Source organism: Lepus europaeus, chromosome X (genome assembly GCF_033115175.1).
Source record: "Lepus europaeus isolate LE1 chromosome X, mLepTim1.pri, whole genome shotgun sequence".
Classification (NCBI taxonomy): domain Eukaryota; kingdom Metazoa; phylum Chordata; class Mammalia; order Lagomorpha; family Leporidae; genus Lepus; species Lepus europaeus.
Genome location: NC_084850.1, coordinates 102616789 through 102636197, shown reverse-complemented (window position 1 = coordinate 102636197; position 19409 = coordinate 102616789). Strand labels below are relative to the sequence as shown.

At 39.2% G+C, this 19409-nt stretch overlaps 1 protein-coding gene across 1 annotated transcript in view; it reads left to right on the top strand.

Annotated features, from left to right (window-relative positions):
- RP2 (RP2 activator of ARL3 GTPase) overlaps positions 1-17505 on the top strand; it is a 43641-nt gene extending 26136 nt beyond the window's left edge. Inside the window, exons 4-5 of the mRNA XM_062184131.1 lie at positions 13624-13709; positions 15102-17505. Coding sequence (XP_062040115.1) covers positions 13624-13709; positions 15102-15185 — 170 coding nt within the window. The 3' untranslated portion in view covers positions 15186-17505. The remainder of the gene's footprint in view (positions 1-13623; positions 13710-15101) is intronic.
- The last annotated feature ends 1904 nt before the right edge of the window (positions 17506-19409 follow it).

Here is a 19409-nt window from a genome sequence, read left to right as displayed (position 1 = left end):
GAACTAAAGGTAGACTTATCCTTCGAAGATTCACTTTTATCTTTAATAGTCAGTACCTCAGAATGTCTCAATTTTCCTCTTCAATTACAGTAGTCACAATTATTTGCTTTCAATTAATAAGAGAATTCATAAGTTTTTTCACCTTGAGAATCTTCCAAACCTGACTAATTCTCAGAACTATCTAGGGTACTTGTAAAAATATATATTTCTGGGAGCAGGCAGTTAGCCTAGTGGTTAAGATGCCTGCCTCTCACATTGGAGTACCTGGGTTTGACTCCAGCTTCTTGTTAATACAGACTGTGGGAGGTAGCAGTGATGGCCCAAGTAATTGGGCTCTTGCTACCCACATGGGAGGACCTGAATGGGCATCCACTTCAGGCCTGGCCCAGCCCCGGCCATTGTAGGCATTTGGAGAGTGAACCAGTGTGTGGTCTGTGTCTGTTTCTCTCTAAGTAAAATATATATATATATATATATATATATATATATATATATATATATAAATTTCCAGCTTCTACCTCAGAAAGACTGATTCAGAAATCTCTGAGATGTAGCCTTGAACTCTGCATTTTCAGTAGTTTCCCAGATGATTGTAATGATCATTTAGACTTGGATTCCTTTGATTTAGAGTGTCATTCATCCATTCATTTAAGCATAGTAGATGAGGTCTAATAAGTAATAAAGATATAAAGTCAAGTAGCATAGGATCATGTAAGCCACTGTAGAGACTTTGGCTTCTAGTCTGAATGAAATGAGAAGTTATTGAATGTTTTGGTTTTTTAAATAAACTTTTTATACTGGAATAATTTTAGGTTTTGGGGAAAATTACAAAAAGTTTCCATATACCCTTTGCCCAGCTTTCTCTAATGTTAGCATAACCATATATTCATGGTACATTGGCCAAAACAAATAAACTTATTGGTAAAATAGTATTAACTCTATACTTTATTGTTATTTCAACAATTGTTTCACTTAGAATTCAATCCAGGATCCCACATTACTTTTAGTTGTCATGTCTTCTTTTTTTTTTTTTGACAGGCAGAGTGGACAGTGAGAGAGAGAGAGACAGAGAGAAAGGTCTTCCTTTGCCATTGGTTCACCCTCTAATGGCCGCCGTGGTAGCGCGCTGCGGCCGGCGCACCGCGCTGATCCGATGGCAGGAGCCAGGTGCTTCTCCTGGTCTCCCATGGGGTGCAGGGCCCAAGGACTTGGGCCATCCTCCACTGCACTCCCTGGCCACAGCAGAGAGCTGGCCTGGAAGAGGGGCAACCGGGACAGGATCGGTGCCCCGACCGGGACTAGAACCCGGTGTGCCGGCGCCGCAAGGCGGAGGATTAGCCTGTTGAGCCACGGCGCCGGCCAGTTTAGTATATATTAAGTAAAGATTTCAACAGTTTGCCCTCACATAGCAACACCAAGTGAAAAATACTGTTGGAATACTAGTTATAGCATTAAATCACAATGTACAGCACATTAAGGACAGAGATCCTACATGATATTTTTTTAAGAATTGATTAATTTTCTAGTGGTTGAACTCTGTAATTAACACACAATTATTCTTAGGTGTTTAAATTTTAACTGAAAAGTGATCCCTGTTAAATATAAGAGTGGGAAAAAGAGAGGGAGGAGATGTACAATTTGAGGCATGCTCAATTGGACTTGCCCCAAATGAGGGAGTTAGAAACGTGCCAGGGGATTCCAATACAATTCCATCAAGGTGACATGTACCAATGCCATCTTACTAGTCCAAGTGATCATCTTCAGTTCACAATTGATCACACTGATAGGTCTAAGAGTCAAAGGGATCACACAAACAAGACTAGTGTCTGCTAATAATAACTGATAGAACCAAAAAGGGAGAGAACAATCCAACATGGGAAGTGGGAGACACAGCAGACTCATAGAATGGCAGATGTCCTAAATAACACTCTGGCCTCAGAATCAGCCCTTAAGGCATTCGGATCTAGCTCAAGAGCCCATGAGAGTATTTTAGGTATGGAAAGCCAAGACACTCTGGAAAAAAAAAAAAAGACCTAAATGAAAGATCTCTGAGAGTGAGATCCCAGTGGAAAGAATGGGGCCATCAAAGAAGGAGGTACCTTTCTCTGAAGGGAGGAGAGAACTTCCACTTTGACTATGACCCTGTTGGAATAAGATCCATAGCCTCGGCAACTCATGACTAGAGCCTAGGGAGATTACTGACGCCATAAACAAGAGTGTCAAATTGTTAAATCAACAACAGGAGTCACTGTGTACTTACGTCTCATGTGGGATCTTTCCTTAATGTGTTGTCCAATGTGAAGTAATGCTATAACTAGTACTGAAACAGTATTTTTACACCTTGTGTTTCTATGTGGGTGCAAACTGATGAAATCTTTACTTAGTATATACTAAATCGATCTTCTGTATGTAAAGATAATTGAAAATGAAAAAAAAACAGCTGGCTATTTTGTAGAAATGTTTCTCGGGTTAGATTTGTCTAATATTTTCTCTGTTAGACTGGGGTCATAATGGGTTTTTGGGAAGAGGTGAAGCGCCCTTCACATAGTCACATCATATCACATCACATCATGAGGCAATAGGATATGAACATGAGGTGGTATCTGCCACATTTCACTAATGTAAACTTTCTGTGTTTCCCTTTCCATACTTGGAGTCACTGAGTCACAAAGATCCTCCCATGTTCAAGGAGAGGAGAGTTAAGATCTACCTCCTGGAGACAGGGATATTTACATACATTATTTGGAATACTTCTGTAAAAAAGATTACTGAATTCTATCCCATTTGTTTACTCAATCATTGATTTCTATCAGTATTGACTCATAGGTACATATTTTATTCTTTAGGTTATTATCAAGAACTATCAAATTGTTCCAGTTTTAGCCCTTGGGAGCTCTTTTAGGATGGCTCCTCTGTCACTTTGACATGCCCTCATCCTTCTGATTTTCAAACACTTCCTTACTTTCTAGATCTGTAAGGTATTCCAGGCTCATCCTGTTATTTTCCTTGCCCCAGAACTACTATCAAATATTCCTCCAAGAGTCCTCATCCCATTTATTCTACAGTGGTAGTTAGAATCTAAGATATGAGTGCTAGATGTGCCCATTACTACCAAGATGTCACTGGTTCTAGGTTCTTCAACAGAGTTAAGAAATATATGTATTGAATATTAAGCCATGTGCACTCAAATATCTATAATTAGTTCTGAATGGATATACCTTACAGCAGAGGTGGAAAGCCTTTTTTTTTTGCCAAGGGCCATTTGGATACTTATAATATCATTCACACGCCATATAAAATTATCATCTTAAAAGTTAGCCTACTATGGATTTGTTGAATATTGAGTCTCACCTATGGTTGCCTTGGCAGGACCAGACCAAATGATTTCACTGGCCTTGTACAGTCCACAGGCCAGATGTTCCCTGCCTTAGAAATACTGTAGATGTATTTCCAAATCACCACAATAAAGTGAATGTTGTAATAAAGAAAATCAGATGAGTTTTCTTCCAGTGCATATGAAAGTTATGTTTATAGCCTGTATGTAGTCTATTAAGTGTGTAACATATTACACAACATTCAAGACAACAGTGTACAAACCTTCATTGAAAAATATTGCTTTAAAAAGCTAACAATGATGTGATTTGTTTGTTTGTTTGTTTGTTTGGTGGAGGGTCTTGCCTTGGTTTCGATGGTTGCTGACTGGTCAGGGTGATGGTTGTTGACATTTGGGGTGGCTGTGGAAATTTCTTAAAATAAGACAACAGTGAAGTTTGGCTCATTGATTGATTCTTCCTTTCACAAAAGATTTCTCTGTAGCATGCAGTGCTATTTGATTGCATTTTACTCACAGAAGTATTTTTAAAATTGGCACCAGTCCTTTCAAAGTCTGCTGTTGCTTTATCAACTAAGTTTATGTAACACTGTGTAATCCTTTGTTGTCCTTTGAGCAGTATTCAGAGCATTTTCCCCAGGAGGAGATTCCATCACAAGAGACTACTTTGTTCATCGATAAGAAGCAGCTCTCCATCTGCTAATGCTTTATCATGAGAAGTGCAGAAATTCAATCACATGTTCAGGCTGCACTTCCAATTCTAGTTCTCCTGCTATTTCTGCCACATCGGCAGTTACTTCTTACACTCATGGGTTGAATCTCTCAGAGTTATCCATGAACATTGGAATGAACTTCTTCCACATGCCTGTTAATGTTGTTATTTTGACAATTACGTTCTTAATGGCATATAGAATGGTGCGTCCTTTTCAGAGGCAATTTACTTTGCCCAGATCTTTCAGAGGAATCACTATCTATGGCAGCCAAGGATTTACAAAGTATATTTCTTAAAATTATACTTGAAAGTCTAATTTGCTCCTTGATCCATGGGCTACAAAATGGATGTTTTATCTCCATTAGAGCTCTTGGGTGACCAAGTGCATTGTCAGTGAACAGGAATATTTTGAAGTAGGTCTCAAGAGTGGGCTTAAGATACTCAGTAAGCCGTGTTGTTAACAGTTGTACTGTCATCCAGGCTTCTTTGATCCATATATACAGCATAAGCAGAGTAGATTTAATATAATTCTTAAGAGCTTTAGCATGTTTAGAATGGCCAATAAGCACTGGTTTCAACTTAAAGGTTATCAACTACATTTGCCTCCAACAAAAAGCCTGTTCTTTGAAGACAGGCATTGACTTTTCCTCTGTCGCTATGAAAGTGCTAGATTACATCTTCTGTTTCATCTATACTGCAGATCTGTTGTTTAGTGCAGCCACTTTCATCACTTATCTTAGCTAGATCTGAGTAACTTGCTGTAGCTTCTATATCAGCACTTACTGCTGTACCTTGCACTTTTATGTTGTGGAGACAGTAGCTTTCCTTAAACCTCATGAGCCAACCTCTACTAGCTTCATACTTTTTTCTTGCAGCTTCCTCATCTCTCTCAACTTTCAAAGAATGAATAGAGTTAGGGTCTCACTCTGAACTACGCTTTGACTTAAGGGAATGTTACAGTTAGTTTGATCTTCTGTCCAGACCACTAAATCTTTCCATTTCAGTAACAAGGCTGTTTTTCTTTCTTATCATCTACAAATTCAATGAAGCAGCACTTTTAATTTCCATCAAGATCTTTTTTCTGGGGGTCAATGATGTGGCATAGAAGGTGAAGCTGACACCTGCAACACCAGCATCCAATATGTGTGCTGCTTCAAGGCCTGCCTGCTCCACTTCTTATTCAGCTCCCTGCTAATGTGCCTGGGAAAGCAGTGGAAAATGACCCAAGTGCTTGGGCCCCTGCCACTCATGTGGGAGATCCAGATGCTCCTGGCTTCAGCCTGGCCCAGCCCTGGCTGTCACAGCCATTTGGAAAGTAAAACAGTGGATGGAAGATATTCATTCTCTCTCTCCCTCCCTCCATCTCTGTGTGTGTGTATTGTTTGTGTAACTCCGCCTTTCAAATAAATAAAATATTTTTAAAAAACTTTTCATTTGCATTTACAACTCAGCTCTTTGGTACTAGAGGCCTAACTTTTGGCCTAATTCAGCTTTTGACATGCCTTCTTCAGTAAGCGTAATTCTTTCTAGCTTTTAATCTAAAGCAAGAGACATACAACTCTCCCTTTTGCTTGAACACTTGGATACCATTGTAGGGTTATTAAGTAGCCTAATATCAATATTTTTGTGTCTCAGGGAATACGAGAGAGTGTTAGAGAGATCTTCCATCCACTAGTTCGCTCCCCAAATGGTCACAGTGGCCAGGGCTGGGCCAGGCCAAAGCCAGGAGTTAGGAGCTTCATCCAGGTCTCCCACATAAGTGCAGGGGCCCAAGGACTTGGGCCATCTTCCACTGCTTTCTCAAACAGGAAGCTGCTTTCCCATTAGCAGGGAGCTAAATCAGAAATGGAGCAGCCAGGACTCGAATTGGTACCCATATGAGATGCTGATATTGCAGGCAGCAGCTTCACCCATTATGCCACAAAGCTGGCCCCCGTGTATAGGTTTTTGAATGTACATACCTTTCAAATCACTTTGGTAAATACATAGGTGTGATATTGCTGAGTGTCATGGTAAGTATGTGTTTAACCATAAAAAACTATTTTTCGAAGTGATTCTACCATTTTGCATTTGCATCAGCCATGAGTGAGATTTCCTGTTACTATGCATCCATGTTACCATTTAGGTATTGTCAGTTTTCTAATAGGTGTGTCATGGTATGTCGTGAGTTTTTTAATCAACTTTTTAATTTTGGAAGAATTATAAATTCACAGGAAGGTGGAAAAGACAGTGTCAATTTTTCTAGCTTTACTGAAATATAATTTCAGAAATAAGTTATCTGTTTTAAGGTCTGTAACATGATGACTTGATACATGTAAATATTATAGAATGATAACCACAGTAAATTAACACATCTATCACTTTACACACTTTCCACTTATTTATGGTAAGAACATTTAAAATATACTCTTAGCAAATTTGAAGTATACAATACAATATTTCTAACTATAAGCACAATGCTGTATGTTAGATCCTCAGAACTTACTCATCTTTTAACTGCAAGCATGTATGCTTTGGCCAACATCTCCCTATTTCCCCCACACCCCAGCACTTGCCAACCACCATTCTATTCTGTTTCAATAAATTTGACTTTTTTAGATTCCACATATAATTGAGATCATATAGTATTTGTTCTTTCTCTTTGTAATTTATTTCATTTAGCATTATGTCCTCCAAGTTCATACGTGTGTTCCAAATGGCAGGATTTCGTTTTTTTTAAAGATTTACTTATTTATTTGAAAGACAGTAAGATCAGACAGAGAGATCTTCCATTTGCTGGTACACCCCCCCCCCCAATGCCTGCAACAGCCAGGGCTGGTTCAGACTGAAACCAGGAGCCAGGAACTCCACCCATATCTCCCACATGGCTGGCAGGAACCCAAGAACTTGGACCATCATCTGGTCGCCTCCCAGGTACTTTAGCAAGAAGCTAGAATGGAAGCACAGAGTAGCCTAGACTCAAACCTGCACTCTAATATGGAATGTGGGCATCACAAATGGTAGCTTAACCCACTGTGCCATAACACCTGCCCCCATCAATCTCCTTTTTCAGTGCTGCATAACATTCCTGTGTGTGTCCCCCACATTTTCTGTATATATTCATCTGTTAACATACCTAGGCTGATTTCGTGTCTTGGCTGTTAATGTTGCAGTGAACACAGGAATACAGATATCTCTTAAAGATAGTAATTTTACTTCCTTTGGATATATAATTAGAACTGGGATTACTGGATCATACAGTACTTTTTTTGAGGAACTTCCATACTGTTTTCCATAATGACTGTACAATTTACATTCACACAGTGTACAAATATTCATTTTTTTCCATATCCTCACCAACACTTGTCTCTTTTCTTTTTGATAATAGCTATCCTAACGTGTTTGAAGTGATATCTCATTGTGGATTTGGCTTGCATTTTCCTGATGATTGGTGGTGGTGAATGCTTTTTCTTGTGATGTTTATCATTTTATTGATAATTTTTTTGTCAGGCAGAGTTAGAGAGAGAGAGACAGAGAGAAAGGTCTTCCTTTTCCGTTGGTTCACCCCCCAAATGGCCACTACGGCCAGTGTGCTGTGCTGATCCAAATGAGGGTGCAGGGCCCAAGCACTTGGGCCATCCTCCACTGCCCTCCTGGGCCACAGCAGAGAGCTGGACTGGAAGAGGGGCAACTGGGACAGAATCCGGCGCCCCAACTGGGACTAGAACCCGGTGTGCCAGTGCCGCAGGCGGAGGATTAGCCAAGTGAACCGCAGCGCTGGCCATTTTATTGATAATTTCAAAGATGCCAAAAGCAAGCATTGGGCATAACAGTTAAAATGCCACGTGGCCCTAAACAGCACTCTGACCTCAGAATCAGCCCTTAAGGCATTTGGATCTGGCTTAAAAGCCCATGAGAGCACTTCAGGCATGGCAAACCAAGACCCTGTGGCAAAAAATGTTCTACATGAAAGCTCTCTGTGAGTGAGACCCCAATGGAAAGAAGGGGCTATCTAAGAAGGATCTACTTTTCTCTGAAGGGAAGAAAGGACTCCCACTTTGCTTATGGCCCTGTCTAAATACTGAGTTTGTGGACTCAAAAGGCTTCCATAGCCTTGGCAGCTCATTTCAAGAGACTGGGTGATCACTGACATCATAAATAAGAGCTAATTGTTAAATCAACAACAGGGGACCAGCACTATGGCATAGTGGGTAAGGCCACCACCTGCTTGCAGTGCTGGCATCCCATGTTGGTGCCAGTTTGTGTCCTAGCTGTTCCACTTCCAATCCAGCCCTCTGCTGTGGCCTAGTGGGGGAGGGGCAGTAGAGGATGGCTCGAGTCCTTGTGCCCCTGCACCCACGTATGAGGCCCAGAGGAAGCTCCTGGCTCCTGGTTTCAGATCAGCACAGCTCTGGCCATTGCGGCCATCTAGGGAGTGTGCCTCTGCCTCTCTGTGACTCTGCCTTTCAAATAAATAAATGGGTAAATCTTCTAAAGAAATAATAACAGGAGTCAGTGCGCACTTACTCCTCATGTAGGACCACTGTCTTTAATGAGTTGTACTATGAGAATTAACTGTAAAACCTGTTTTCAAACAGTACTTTATACTTTGTGCATGTGGGTGCAAATTGTTGAAATCTCTACTTAGTATAGAGTTGCTCTTCTTTATATAAAGTTAATGAAAAATGAATCTCAATGAAGAATGGGATGGGAGAGAGGGAGTAGGAGGTGGGATGGGAGTGGGGGTGGGAGGGCAGGTATAGGGGAAAGAACTGCTATATTCCTAAAGCTGTACCAATGAAATTTGTAATCATTAAATAAAAGCTTTCTTTAAAAAAAAAAAAGCCACATGGGATGCCCACATCCCATATTAGAGTGCCTAGGTTCAAGTCCCAGCAGTCTCTCCCATTCCAGCTTCCTGCTCTTGTGCACCCTGGGATGAAGCAGTGATTGCTCAACTGCTGAGATCCCCGCCACCCAGGTGGGAGATCCAGGTTGAGTTCCAAGGTCTTGGCTTTGGCCTGGGCCAGCCCCAGCTATTGTAGGCATTTGGGGAGTGAACCAGTGGGTGGGGAGATCAATCGATCGATATCTCTCTCCTGCTCTCACTCGCTCACTCTCTAAAGATTCACCTGGGGCCAGTATTGTGGTGTAGCAGGTAAAGCCACCGCCTGCAGTGCCAGCATTCCATGTGGGCGCTGGTTCAAGTCCCACCTGCTCCACTTCTGATCCAGCTCTCTGCTATGTCCTGGGAATGCAGTAAAAGATGGCCCAAGTCCTCAGGCCCCTGCACCCATGTGGGAGACCCAGGAGAAGCTCCTGGCTCCTGGCTTTGGATCTACGCACTCCAGCCATTGTGGCCATTTAGGGAGTGAAGTAGTGATGGAAGGCCTCTCTCTCTCTCTCTCTCTGCCTCTCCTTCTCTTTTTTTTGTTGTACTTTTAGCGATTGATTCGTGCATTCTTTTGGTAATGACTTACTGTAGAGTTTCCTGTCAGTTTTCCCCCATGGAATACTAAAGCCATTGATTATTATTACTTGAACCAATTATTTTAATGAGTTGCAAAATTATTATTTTGTTTTTTTTTCCACTGTTCCAAAGGCCACAGCAGTGGATTTACACAATGACAGCAAAATTATTATTTTGAAACACTGTCAGTGCCTCTGCATTTACTAATGAATGTTAACAACTTTTCTTGTACAATAGGCCTGTTAGGTTTACTTGAATATGCTTCATATCAGGAAAAATAAAGAGAAAAGTAAGCATTGATTTTCAGAGTAATGAATTGGTATCTTGGCAACCTCCAGGGTATCCAGAGAGTTTATTTATTTATTTTTTTCTTGTGGGGCCGGCACTGTGGTATAGTAGGTTAAGCTTCCACCTGCGGCACCAGCATCCCATATGGGCACCGGTTTGTGTTACGGCTGCTCCTCTTCAGATCCAGCTCTCTGCTTATGGCCTAGGAAAGCAGCAGAGGATGGCCCAAGTGCTTGGGTCCCTGCATCCAAGTGGGAGATCCAGAGGAAGCTCCTGGCTCCGGATCAGCTCAGCTCCAGCCATTGTGGCCATTTGGAAAATGAACCAGCAGATGGAAGACCTCTCTCTCTCTCCCCCTCTCTGTCTGTAACTCTGCCTTTCAAATAAATAAATAAATCTTAAATTTTTTTGTTTTATTTATTTGAAGGCAGAGAGACAGATAAACAGATCTCCCATCTGCTGGTTTACTCATCAGATGCCCACAGTAGCTATGGCTGGGCCAAGCCAAAGCCAGGAGAGGAACTCAATCCAGGTTTCCCACCAAGTGGATGGGATCCAAATATGGAGTGTGCTTTAGCAGGAAGCTGGAATGGAAAGGGGAGCTGTGACTTGAAACCAGGCAGTCCGAGATGGGATGTGGTTGTCCCAAGCAGCATCTTAACCCCTGTGCCAAACAGCCAGCCTCTCCAGTGAGTTTTATGGATCTCTTTTTATCTAAGTATCATTATGAACTCATGACTTTTCATATATTCAGTTTTAACAAATTAGTCATTATTCCTTTTGATCTTATGTCTCATCGTTGGCCATTGGGAGCCCCTCAGGCTGGCTTCTATATTCTTTTGATAGAACTCCATTGGCCTTTGAGAGCTTTATTGCTTTTTGGCTCAACAAAGTTGTTCTAGGTCGGTCTTAATCCATTTCTTGACCATCCATTTGTCTTAAGACAACTTAGTTATTTTTAGTGAGAAATCATATTCAGGAAAACCTGTTAGGTTCTTTGCATGTATTACTAGATTGTTACTTCTTTTAGATGTTTTTCAGTGGACAGAGAAACTATGTATTTTTAAACAGGAAAAGAGATCATGAGTTCACACTGATGTTTCTAAATGAAAATTTAAGAGTTTAGGCCTTTCTTTTATAAAGTTAGCTATGTTTAATTTAAAAAAAAATGTATAGGAGAGGGGCCAGCATCATGGTGCAGTGGGTTAAGCCACTGCCTGGGAAACCAGCAGCCCATATGAGCTCCAGTTCAAGCTTCAGCTGCTCTACTTCCATTTCAGCTCTCTGCTAATGCACCTGGGAAAGCAGCAGCAGATGGCCCAATTGCCACCCAAGTGGAAGACCTGGATAGCATTCCAGGCTCCTGGCTTCAGCCTGGCTCAGCCCTGGCTATTGCAGCCATTTGGGGAGTGAACCAGTGGATGGAAGAGATTATCTCCCCTGCCCCAACTCTGCCTTTCAAACAAATAAATAAATCCTTTTTTAAAAATGTATAGGAAGTCCTTCTCTAAGACCTTTCTAACCTTATCAATTAGATCTTTTATTTTAATGGAAAATGTTAAATAAAAAGTAGACTAGTATAAGGAGCCCCTATGCCTACTTCCCAGCCTTAAACAATTACCAACTCATAGCCAACATAAGGCTTTTACTTAAACTTTTTATGTATACTTTTCTGTTATTCTGAAAATTTGGCTCCTTAATATTATCAATTCACGTATTATATAATATGCATGTAATGGTTTCAGAATAATAGCAAAGTTCACTAGTAAAAGTGAGATTATTGACTTAAGGTTTAAGATTTCTTTCTGTCTTCCTGCCATTGGACTATATCCCACAGAATGTATACAGGCAAAATTTGCCTCATATGGGTGATTGGATCAATTCATTTCTCTGTGTGGTCATGTCAGTAACTTGATACACAGTTAAACACATTTGTTTCCATTTGTTTTCCATTTTTGCAGACTGTTTTTGCTTTTCTTTTTTTTTTTAAATTTCTTTATTTGAGAGAGTTACAGTAAGAGGAAGAAACAGAACGGTCTTCCTTCCATTGGTTCACTCCCCAAATGGGCACAACAGCCCAGAGCTGCGCCAATCCAAAGCCAGGAGCCAGGAGCTTCTTCTGGGTCTCCCACACAGGTGCAGGGACTCAAGGGGTTGGGCCATCTTCTGCTTTCCCAGGCCAGCAGAGAGCTGGTTCGGAAGAGGAGCAGCTGGGACTAGAACCGGCACCCATATTGGATGCTGGCGCTGCAGGTGGAGGATTAACCTACTGCACCATGGTACCAGCCCCTTGCTTTTCTTTTCAATAGTCCATTTTGAATTTTTGAGGCAATTACATGGGATCCATGTCAAAATTACTTGAGAAGGTACACTCAGAAAAGTTTCACTTCTGTCTGTCACTTCCACCTTGTACCCTCTCTCCTATATGTAAATATTTTCTTTCCTCAGTATTTTTTCTTTTTTACATCAAATGATCTAAAACAGATCCATGGGTTGGGATAGGCAATCTAATCTAAGAACCTTTTCCTGTCAGCCTCCATTTAGAATTGTGCACCCCCTGCAACTCATCTCTTGTTTGTTAACCCTCTTATTACCTGCCTCCTCCATAGAACCTTGTTAGGAGAAAGAAAATGTACCTGCTTACCCTGTTTTCTTTACTCAGTACCTGTCCTGATCTGTACAGTGTAATTTTTGAAAAACTCATACTTTAACTCATTCTCTATATCTCAGTGTATGGTTGACAGTTAAATACCCTGCCTTTTCTGTATTTGTTGTCTGTATTTAATAACAAGACTTCAGTTACTTTGGTGCTCAGTGTAATGTGATCTTTCCTTTCTCATCCTGATACCTTGTCTTGTGGCACATGAATACATTCAATTTCATATTCATTCATCTTAGTATTGTATGAGTATTTCATTACTCTATGCTTTGCATTTGTTTAATGTGTTTCTGTATGTTTTAAAAAATGTGTAGTTCTCTAGAAATCAGGAGTTATCTATTACAGGAGGGAAAAAACAAATCTGTTAGGAATATAGGGGTAGCTGAATAAATATTGATTGAATTAAAGGACATATTTTGCTTGGCTAACTTATGACCATACTTGCCAACAATTTGATAACGCTAGTGCCAATGCTACACTTGAATCCAAGCTGACCAAAGATTAAATCATGACTCTTTATCCCAAAATTTAAAGTACAGGTACTTTTGAAACTATTCAGATTAATGTATGGAAAAGGAGTCTCAATTTAAAAAAAAAAGTACAAATATTCTGTCCAGCGGACCAAAAACAAAAACCTAGTCTTTGTTTCTAGAATGTAGCTGTAAAATACACTCCAGGAAAATGCTTTCAGATGGCTGTTACTTTTGGTGCCTGGCCTCAATTCCTATTTGGCTTAGCTCCATTATTGGTGGCCCAGAACTTGGCTGGTAAGTAGGAGACTTGGAAGCACGCCTGGCTGCCTGGCACAACCTACTTATGTTGACTTGGATTGCTTTTGATCTTATTTGCTATTTTATCAACTATTCTTTGTACTGCTGAATGAGTAGAGTTTCTGTGGTTTTTATAGAGGAATTAAAACAAGAAAAGCCAGACTATTTACAACACTTTAAAAATGTGACACTAGTCCTATAATAGCACTGAAGTTACTCATCGTGGGATGAGAGTCTATGTTAATTTGTTTTATGATGAGAGTAGGAAGAAGCAGCTGAGGTGATGTGTCCCATCTGTCTACTTCCCTCTTTTTTCTCACCCCCAAAGAAGATGCTGGAGATTCTTCAGGGTAGATTAATTTTAGCATATATTTGTATTCATGCTAAGAAAACACTTCTTGGGTTTGCTTATAGGTCCTGTTATTGCTTTGGAGTTTAACGGAGATGGTGCTGTAGAACAATGTCAACTTATTGTAGACGAGATCTTCAGTGGGACCAAGGTACAAGATTTTATTGAGTATATTTCAACCTGTCTTTTTATTTCATCTCCTTTTCTTTATAATCAGATAGTACTTTTTATCCCCTGGTGTTGCTTGAGATTTAAAAAGAAAATAGCAGATCTTGATTTTTAGTACCTATGGTAAAAAATTGAGAACTAAGCTTTGCTTTTTCCTTGCCAAACTAAAACTTTAATTGCTAAAAAGAATCACAGAATAAGAATCTACTTAATAAAGTCCTTCGGTAGTGTATTTGCTCAAGAAAAATTATCAAATGTCTCTTCAAGGCATTTATTAAACTGGTAATATGTTGAAAACTATTTTATTTCTAACATTGTATTCTTTAGACAATCCTGCTGACTGACCAGGGTTCATTTTTATTTGCTTTAGTAATGCCTCATCAGAAATTGCACTTGGGTTTATTACATGTGAACATTTTGTAAACATGTTGACGAGGTTGCTGTATCTAAGAATTTTAGACTTACTAACTTAAAAATGAATCATATAAAAAAAGATTAAATGAATCAATATATAATTGACTTTTTAAATATCTGAGAGGAAATTTTTTGTTTTGTCCTCTTATTTGGCTTAAGTTTCCTTGAATTTGTAAAATTTAAGGTACTTAGTCTTTGGTCTCATTTTATCATCACAGTAGTACCAAGGGAGAGGGGAAATATCAGATTAAATAGAGAAGGAAACTGAGAGGTGAAATGATTATATGATTTGAAGTTTTCAGAGTTGAATTGTTTAGAGATTATATAATCCAACTTTGTCATCATCAGTTATGGAAACTGAGCCAAGAGAGGTTATTGAATTGCCAGCATTATACAGCTAGTTTATGATAAAACTAGAATACAACCCAGGTCTTTAATTACTGGCTGACCTTTGAAAAGGCTGCTTTTGAAGGATTCTGTTGAATACTGCTTTATCAATGTTAGAGAATAGTTTATTTAAAATTAGTAATATATCTTTAGCAGCTTTGAAAAGGATAATCCCAGATTTTGCTTCTCAGCCTACTGAGTTTATTTAAAAAAAAAAAAAAACAGAAAAAAACAAGAGTTCTTTAAATAAACCTTCTTATTCAGTAGCTTTCATAATATTGTGTATTCTACTAAACAGTAAACTTCTAAATGTAATAAAGCAGAGCTAAAGTGTTAGGAAAACAAACACCTCAACTAAATCACAAGTACTTAGAAAAGAACTTAAATACATAGTAGCCATTGAAACCATATTGCATGGGTTCTAAAGAAAAATCTACAGATTAAATAGTATAGATGATGTACTTGCATTTTTTTAAAATAATAAGCTTATGACTTTGTGGAGAATGTGGGCTTTGGGCTTTGGCATTTGGAGATCACTAGCATTTATTTTTTGTTTCTTTTATATTTAAAATAGATGTTTGTATCAGAAAGCAAAGAGACAGCGTCTGAAGATGTAGACAACTTCTACAACTTTGCTGATGTACAAATGGGCATGTGAAGTACAATGTGGAACCAAAGACTTGGGATTGAGCCCTTTCTAACTTGAATATATAAAATTTGAGAACATAATTTTGTGTATTGGCAATGGTTTGTACTAATGCTAAAATTGCTGGAGTATTTTTAATAAATTGCTGAATTCTGCATCATTTACTTGAGGTACAAAAGTGATTCACTTTAAATAAAGTAGTTTTAATCACTTGAACCCACTTCAGTAAGCTTACAGTCTTCTTTCTCTGCATATGGTACTCTAATTAGAAAATATAAGTGGCTAACTGTTCATGAGTTTAGTCCTAAGTGTTCTGTTAAATTTCTAATAATTTAAACTTTCCTCATTGCTCCATGATATTTGTTTGAAAGTATATTTCATTCAATGCATATGTTATCTTTTTTTAATTCAGAGGGACAGAGGGATTTATCACTAGTTGATCAGTTAAACTGCGTACTTTTGTCCATGTATATATATAGTCAGTTAAATAATTGCTTCCCACTTGCATTATTTGGCAAATGAGATTTTGTACCTGGAGTTGATATAATACTTTGTATATTAATTTTTTAAGGAAATGGGTGTTGATAACAACCTTTGCAAATAACTCTACTAACTGATGTTGGTATAGCTATTTAAAGACTACTCTGTAAGTAGTCAGACTATTTTGATAAATTCCTCATTGTTTTTTAATACAACTGCTAGATGACTCTTTTGCTTCCTGGTAAGAGAAGGCATATGCAACACTAACATTATAGAAGTTCAATCACCAGCAGTTGTTTTATCAGTGCTTGTGAGCTATCCAGAGAATTAGGACAAAACCTTGTGACATTTAGTTAAGAAATACTTGGGCATTAAGCTATGTAGATTATTAAAAAGCTTGATACATGTGACTTTTATTAGTTATAACATTCATTTCAAGTAATGTTCAAATATGATAAAATTATTTTGGTTGCTTTAAAGCATTGTTTCCCAAATATACTTAATCATAGTAACTTACCAAGAAGCAGGCGAGAGTTCCTTGTTTAAAAATCCACAGTCTCAGAAGTAGTCCTCAGATGTGTGGATTCAGTCCTCAGAGGAAGCCGTTCTAAGGACTATGTTGTAACCAACAGAAGTTTAGCAGGTGCTGATAGGTTGATCTCGTGAGAAAGAACTGAACCTGTCCTCCCCATACCCAAATAGCAGCTTTCAGAGGCCTATTTTTAAAAGGAATTTGCAATTTAATTCTATTTTGATAATCTAAGATTGAAAATAGCCACTTGTAATCATGACTTTTCTGATTGTCACTAAGAACTCATTTTCATGTTTCAAATGTTTTGAAGACTTTCAGGTTAATTCATAACTACTGCATTGAATTGTGTGTTGATGTGCACAAAGAAGCCATTGCAAGACCTTCCACTTTAATAACATGGAGCACCCAATCTGTGCCTGGCCTCCTGCTAACCATGAGCAGTGAATCATTTCAACTCTTTTATAAGAGCATTCTATATTACAAAATCAGCATGATTTCGTAAGGTACAAATAAAAATCGGTGACAGGTTTAATATAAACTTGATCATAATTTACAAATGGTCCTTGCAAATAGAGGACATTAACTTTTCCCTTAGTTAAGCCCATTTAAGTATTCCTTCCTGTCATGATTATATTATTAAATACCAGTCACATTTAAAATAATCACAGTACTTGGGTTTTTCAAAAATAAAATACAATGTTATACAAAACTATAAATTGATTTTGTTTTATCTATGGTATTTTGGCAAAAACTCAAATATAAGGGAGATTTTAACTAAAAAATTTCCACTAGACTTAGTGGCTAACCAAAGCCTAAACTTTTATACTCTTCAGTTAGATAAGAGCCTTTCCCAAGTTTAATTTGTTTTGAAACACAGTCATTTGTCTTCTGAATGTTTGAAAAAATTTTAAAAAATAGGTAGTGCTGGGATGGGCATTTGGCCTAGTGGTAAGGATATTGGATATGATGCCTACATTCCATGTTCAGAGTGCCTGGCTCTGGCTTCTGCCTCCAGCTTCCTGCTAATGCACACACAGGGAGGCAGCAGTGATGGCTCAAGTAATTGGGTCTCTGCCACCCACAAGGGAGACCTGGATGGAGTTCCCAGTTCCTGGCTTTAGTTCCCGCCCAGCCCCAGCTGTTGCAGGTGTTTGGGAAGTGAAACAGCAGGTAGAAGACCCTTCTCTCTCTCAGAAGAAAAATAAATAGTGCTATGGCAGTTTTCCCTATAAATCTAAACTTTGATAGTAATCAGAATGTACTACATTTCATTTCTGAATAGCTTTTGGAATCATGAAGAACTATTAGTGATAAAAAATTACTATTAAGTTATACATACATGTTTATACATTAGCTTATTTCTCTTGCATTAGTAGTACTGTTTTCATTTTATTTCTGTATATTTATGTTTAGCTTTTATATGTAATTTATCTAATGTTTATAAAATGATTTATAATAAAAGTTAAAATGAAAATGGCTTAAAACTAATTCTTGAAGAACATTTCTTTAACATACATTTACTCATATATGTTTCAAAATTTGGCACAATTTTTAAATATTAAAAGCATCATGGTCTATAGGCCTAAGTTGTGCAGTGGGTTCAACTGCTGTTTGTGATGCCTGCATTCCATAGCAGAATGCTGTTTGAGTCTTGTGTACCCTGCTTCTGATCCAAAGTCCTGCTAATACACCTGAGAAGGCCGTGGGTTATGGCCCAAGAGTTTGGACTCCTGTCACCCAGATGGAGTTTCTGGCTCCTGGCTTCAGCCTGGCCCAGCCCTGGCTGTTGTGGCCATCTGGGGAGTAAACCAGCAGATGGACGCTCTCTCTCTGTCTCTCCCTCTCTTGCTGTCACTCTGCCGTTCAAACAAACAAATCTTTTTAAAATATAGTACAATGGTCTAATCAATGTTTTATACTGATAAGAAATGAACTGTATGCCGTGTGTGTATACACATACATGTACAAGGGCACTCTGGAGAAGTGAAAAGGAAGTAGAAAATCTATTTTAATATAATGAATTCCTAATATAATGCTTCCTTTGCTAAAATGAATCACATGTTGTTGTGATTGAATACTTGTTTAAGATTAGGCATTTTTGGCCAGTGCCGCGGCTCACTTGGTTCATCCTCCGCCTGCGGCGCCAGCACCCCAGGTTCTAGTCCCGGTTGCTCCTCTTCCAGTCCAGCTCTCTGCTGTGGCCCGGGAAGGCAGTGGAGGATGGCCCAAGTGCTTGGGCCCTGCACCTGCATGGGAGACCAGGAGGAAGCACCTGGCTTCTGGCTTCAGATCGGCGCAGTGCGCCGGCCGTAGCAGCCTTTGGGGGGTGAACCAACGGAAGGAAGACCTTTCTCTCTGTCTCTCTCTCACTCTCTAACTCTGCCTGTCAAAAAAAAAAAAAAAGATTAGGCATTTTTCTCTTCTATATTTAAAAAAAAATAGTTGTAGGGTAGGCATTTAGTGCAGTGGTTAAGCTACTGGTTGGGACAGCCATATCCTGTATCTCAGGACCTGGGTTTGAGTCCCAGTTCCTCTGCACACAATACCAATTTCCTTCTCATGTATACCCCCTGCCACCAATGTGGGAGACCTGGGTTGAGTTCCAGGCTCTTGACTTAAGCCTGGTCCACTCCCAGCTGTTGTGGGCATCTGGGGAGTGACCCAGTGGATAAGAGCTCTCTGTCTCTTTCTCTCTGTGTGTCTCTTTCTCTCTTTTTGTCTCCTCTCCTACCTCTGCCTCTCAAATAAATGAATAAAAATGGCTTAAACAATTGTGTGATGTACTTTCAGGGTTATACAAATGGGCCTTATTTTTAAATTACTACCAAATACACCAGCATAAAACCTTTTTTGTAAAAATGGAATTATTTGCTATTGACTTGTTTTCCACTTTTGGAAGAGTGTTGGGGGTGGGGGGATATAATAAGCCTTTATAGTACTTTGTCTCTTTCCTCAAGATGTTCAGAAATTGTCATTTCTTCACTTTCTGGTGTCTTGGTGCTTTCCTGGTGATGGCTGGTGTCAATTTAATCTGGTCCAATTGTAATTGGACTAATGGAAGTTAACTTGTAAATTGTGTGACAAGTTTTTTTTTTTTTTACAGGCAGAGTGGATAGAGAGAGACAGAGAGAAAGGTCTTCCTTTTTGCCGTTGGTTCACCCTCCAATGGCCACTGCGGCCGGCGCATCGTGCTGATCCGAAGCCAGGAGCCAGGTGCTTCTCCT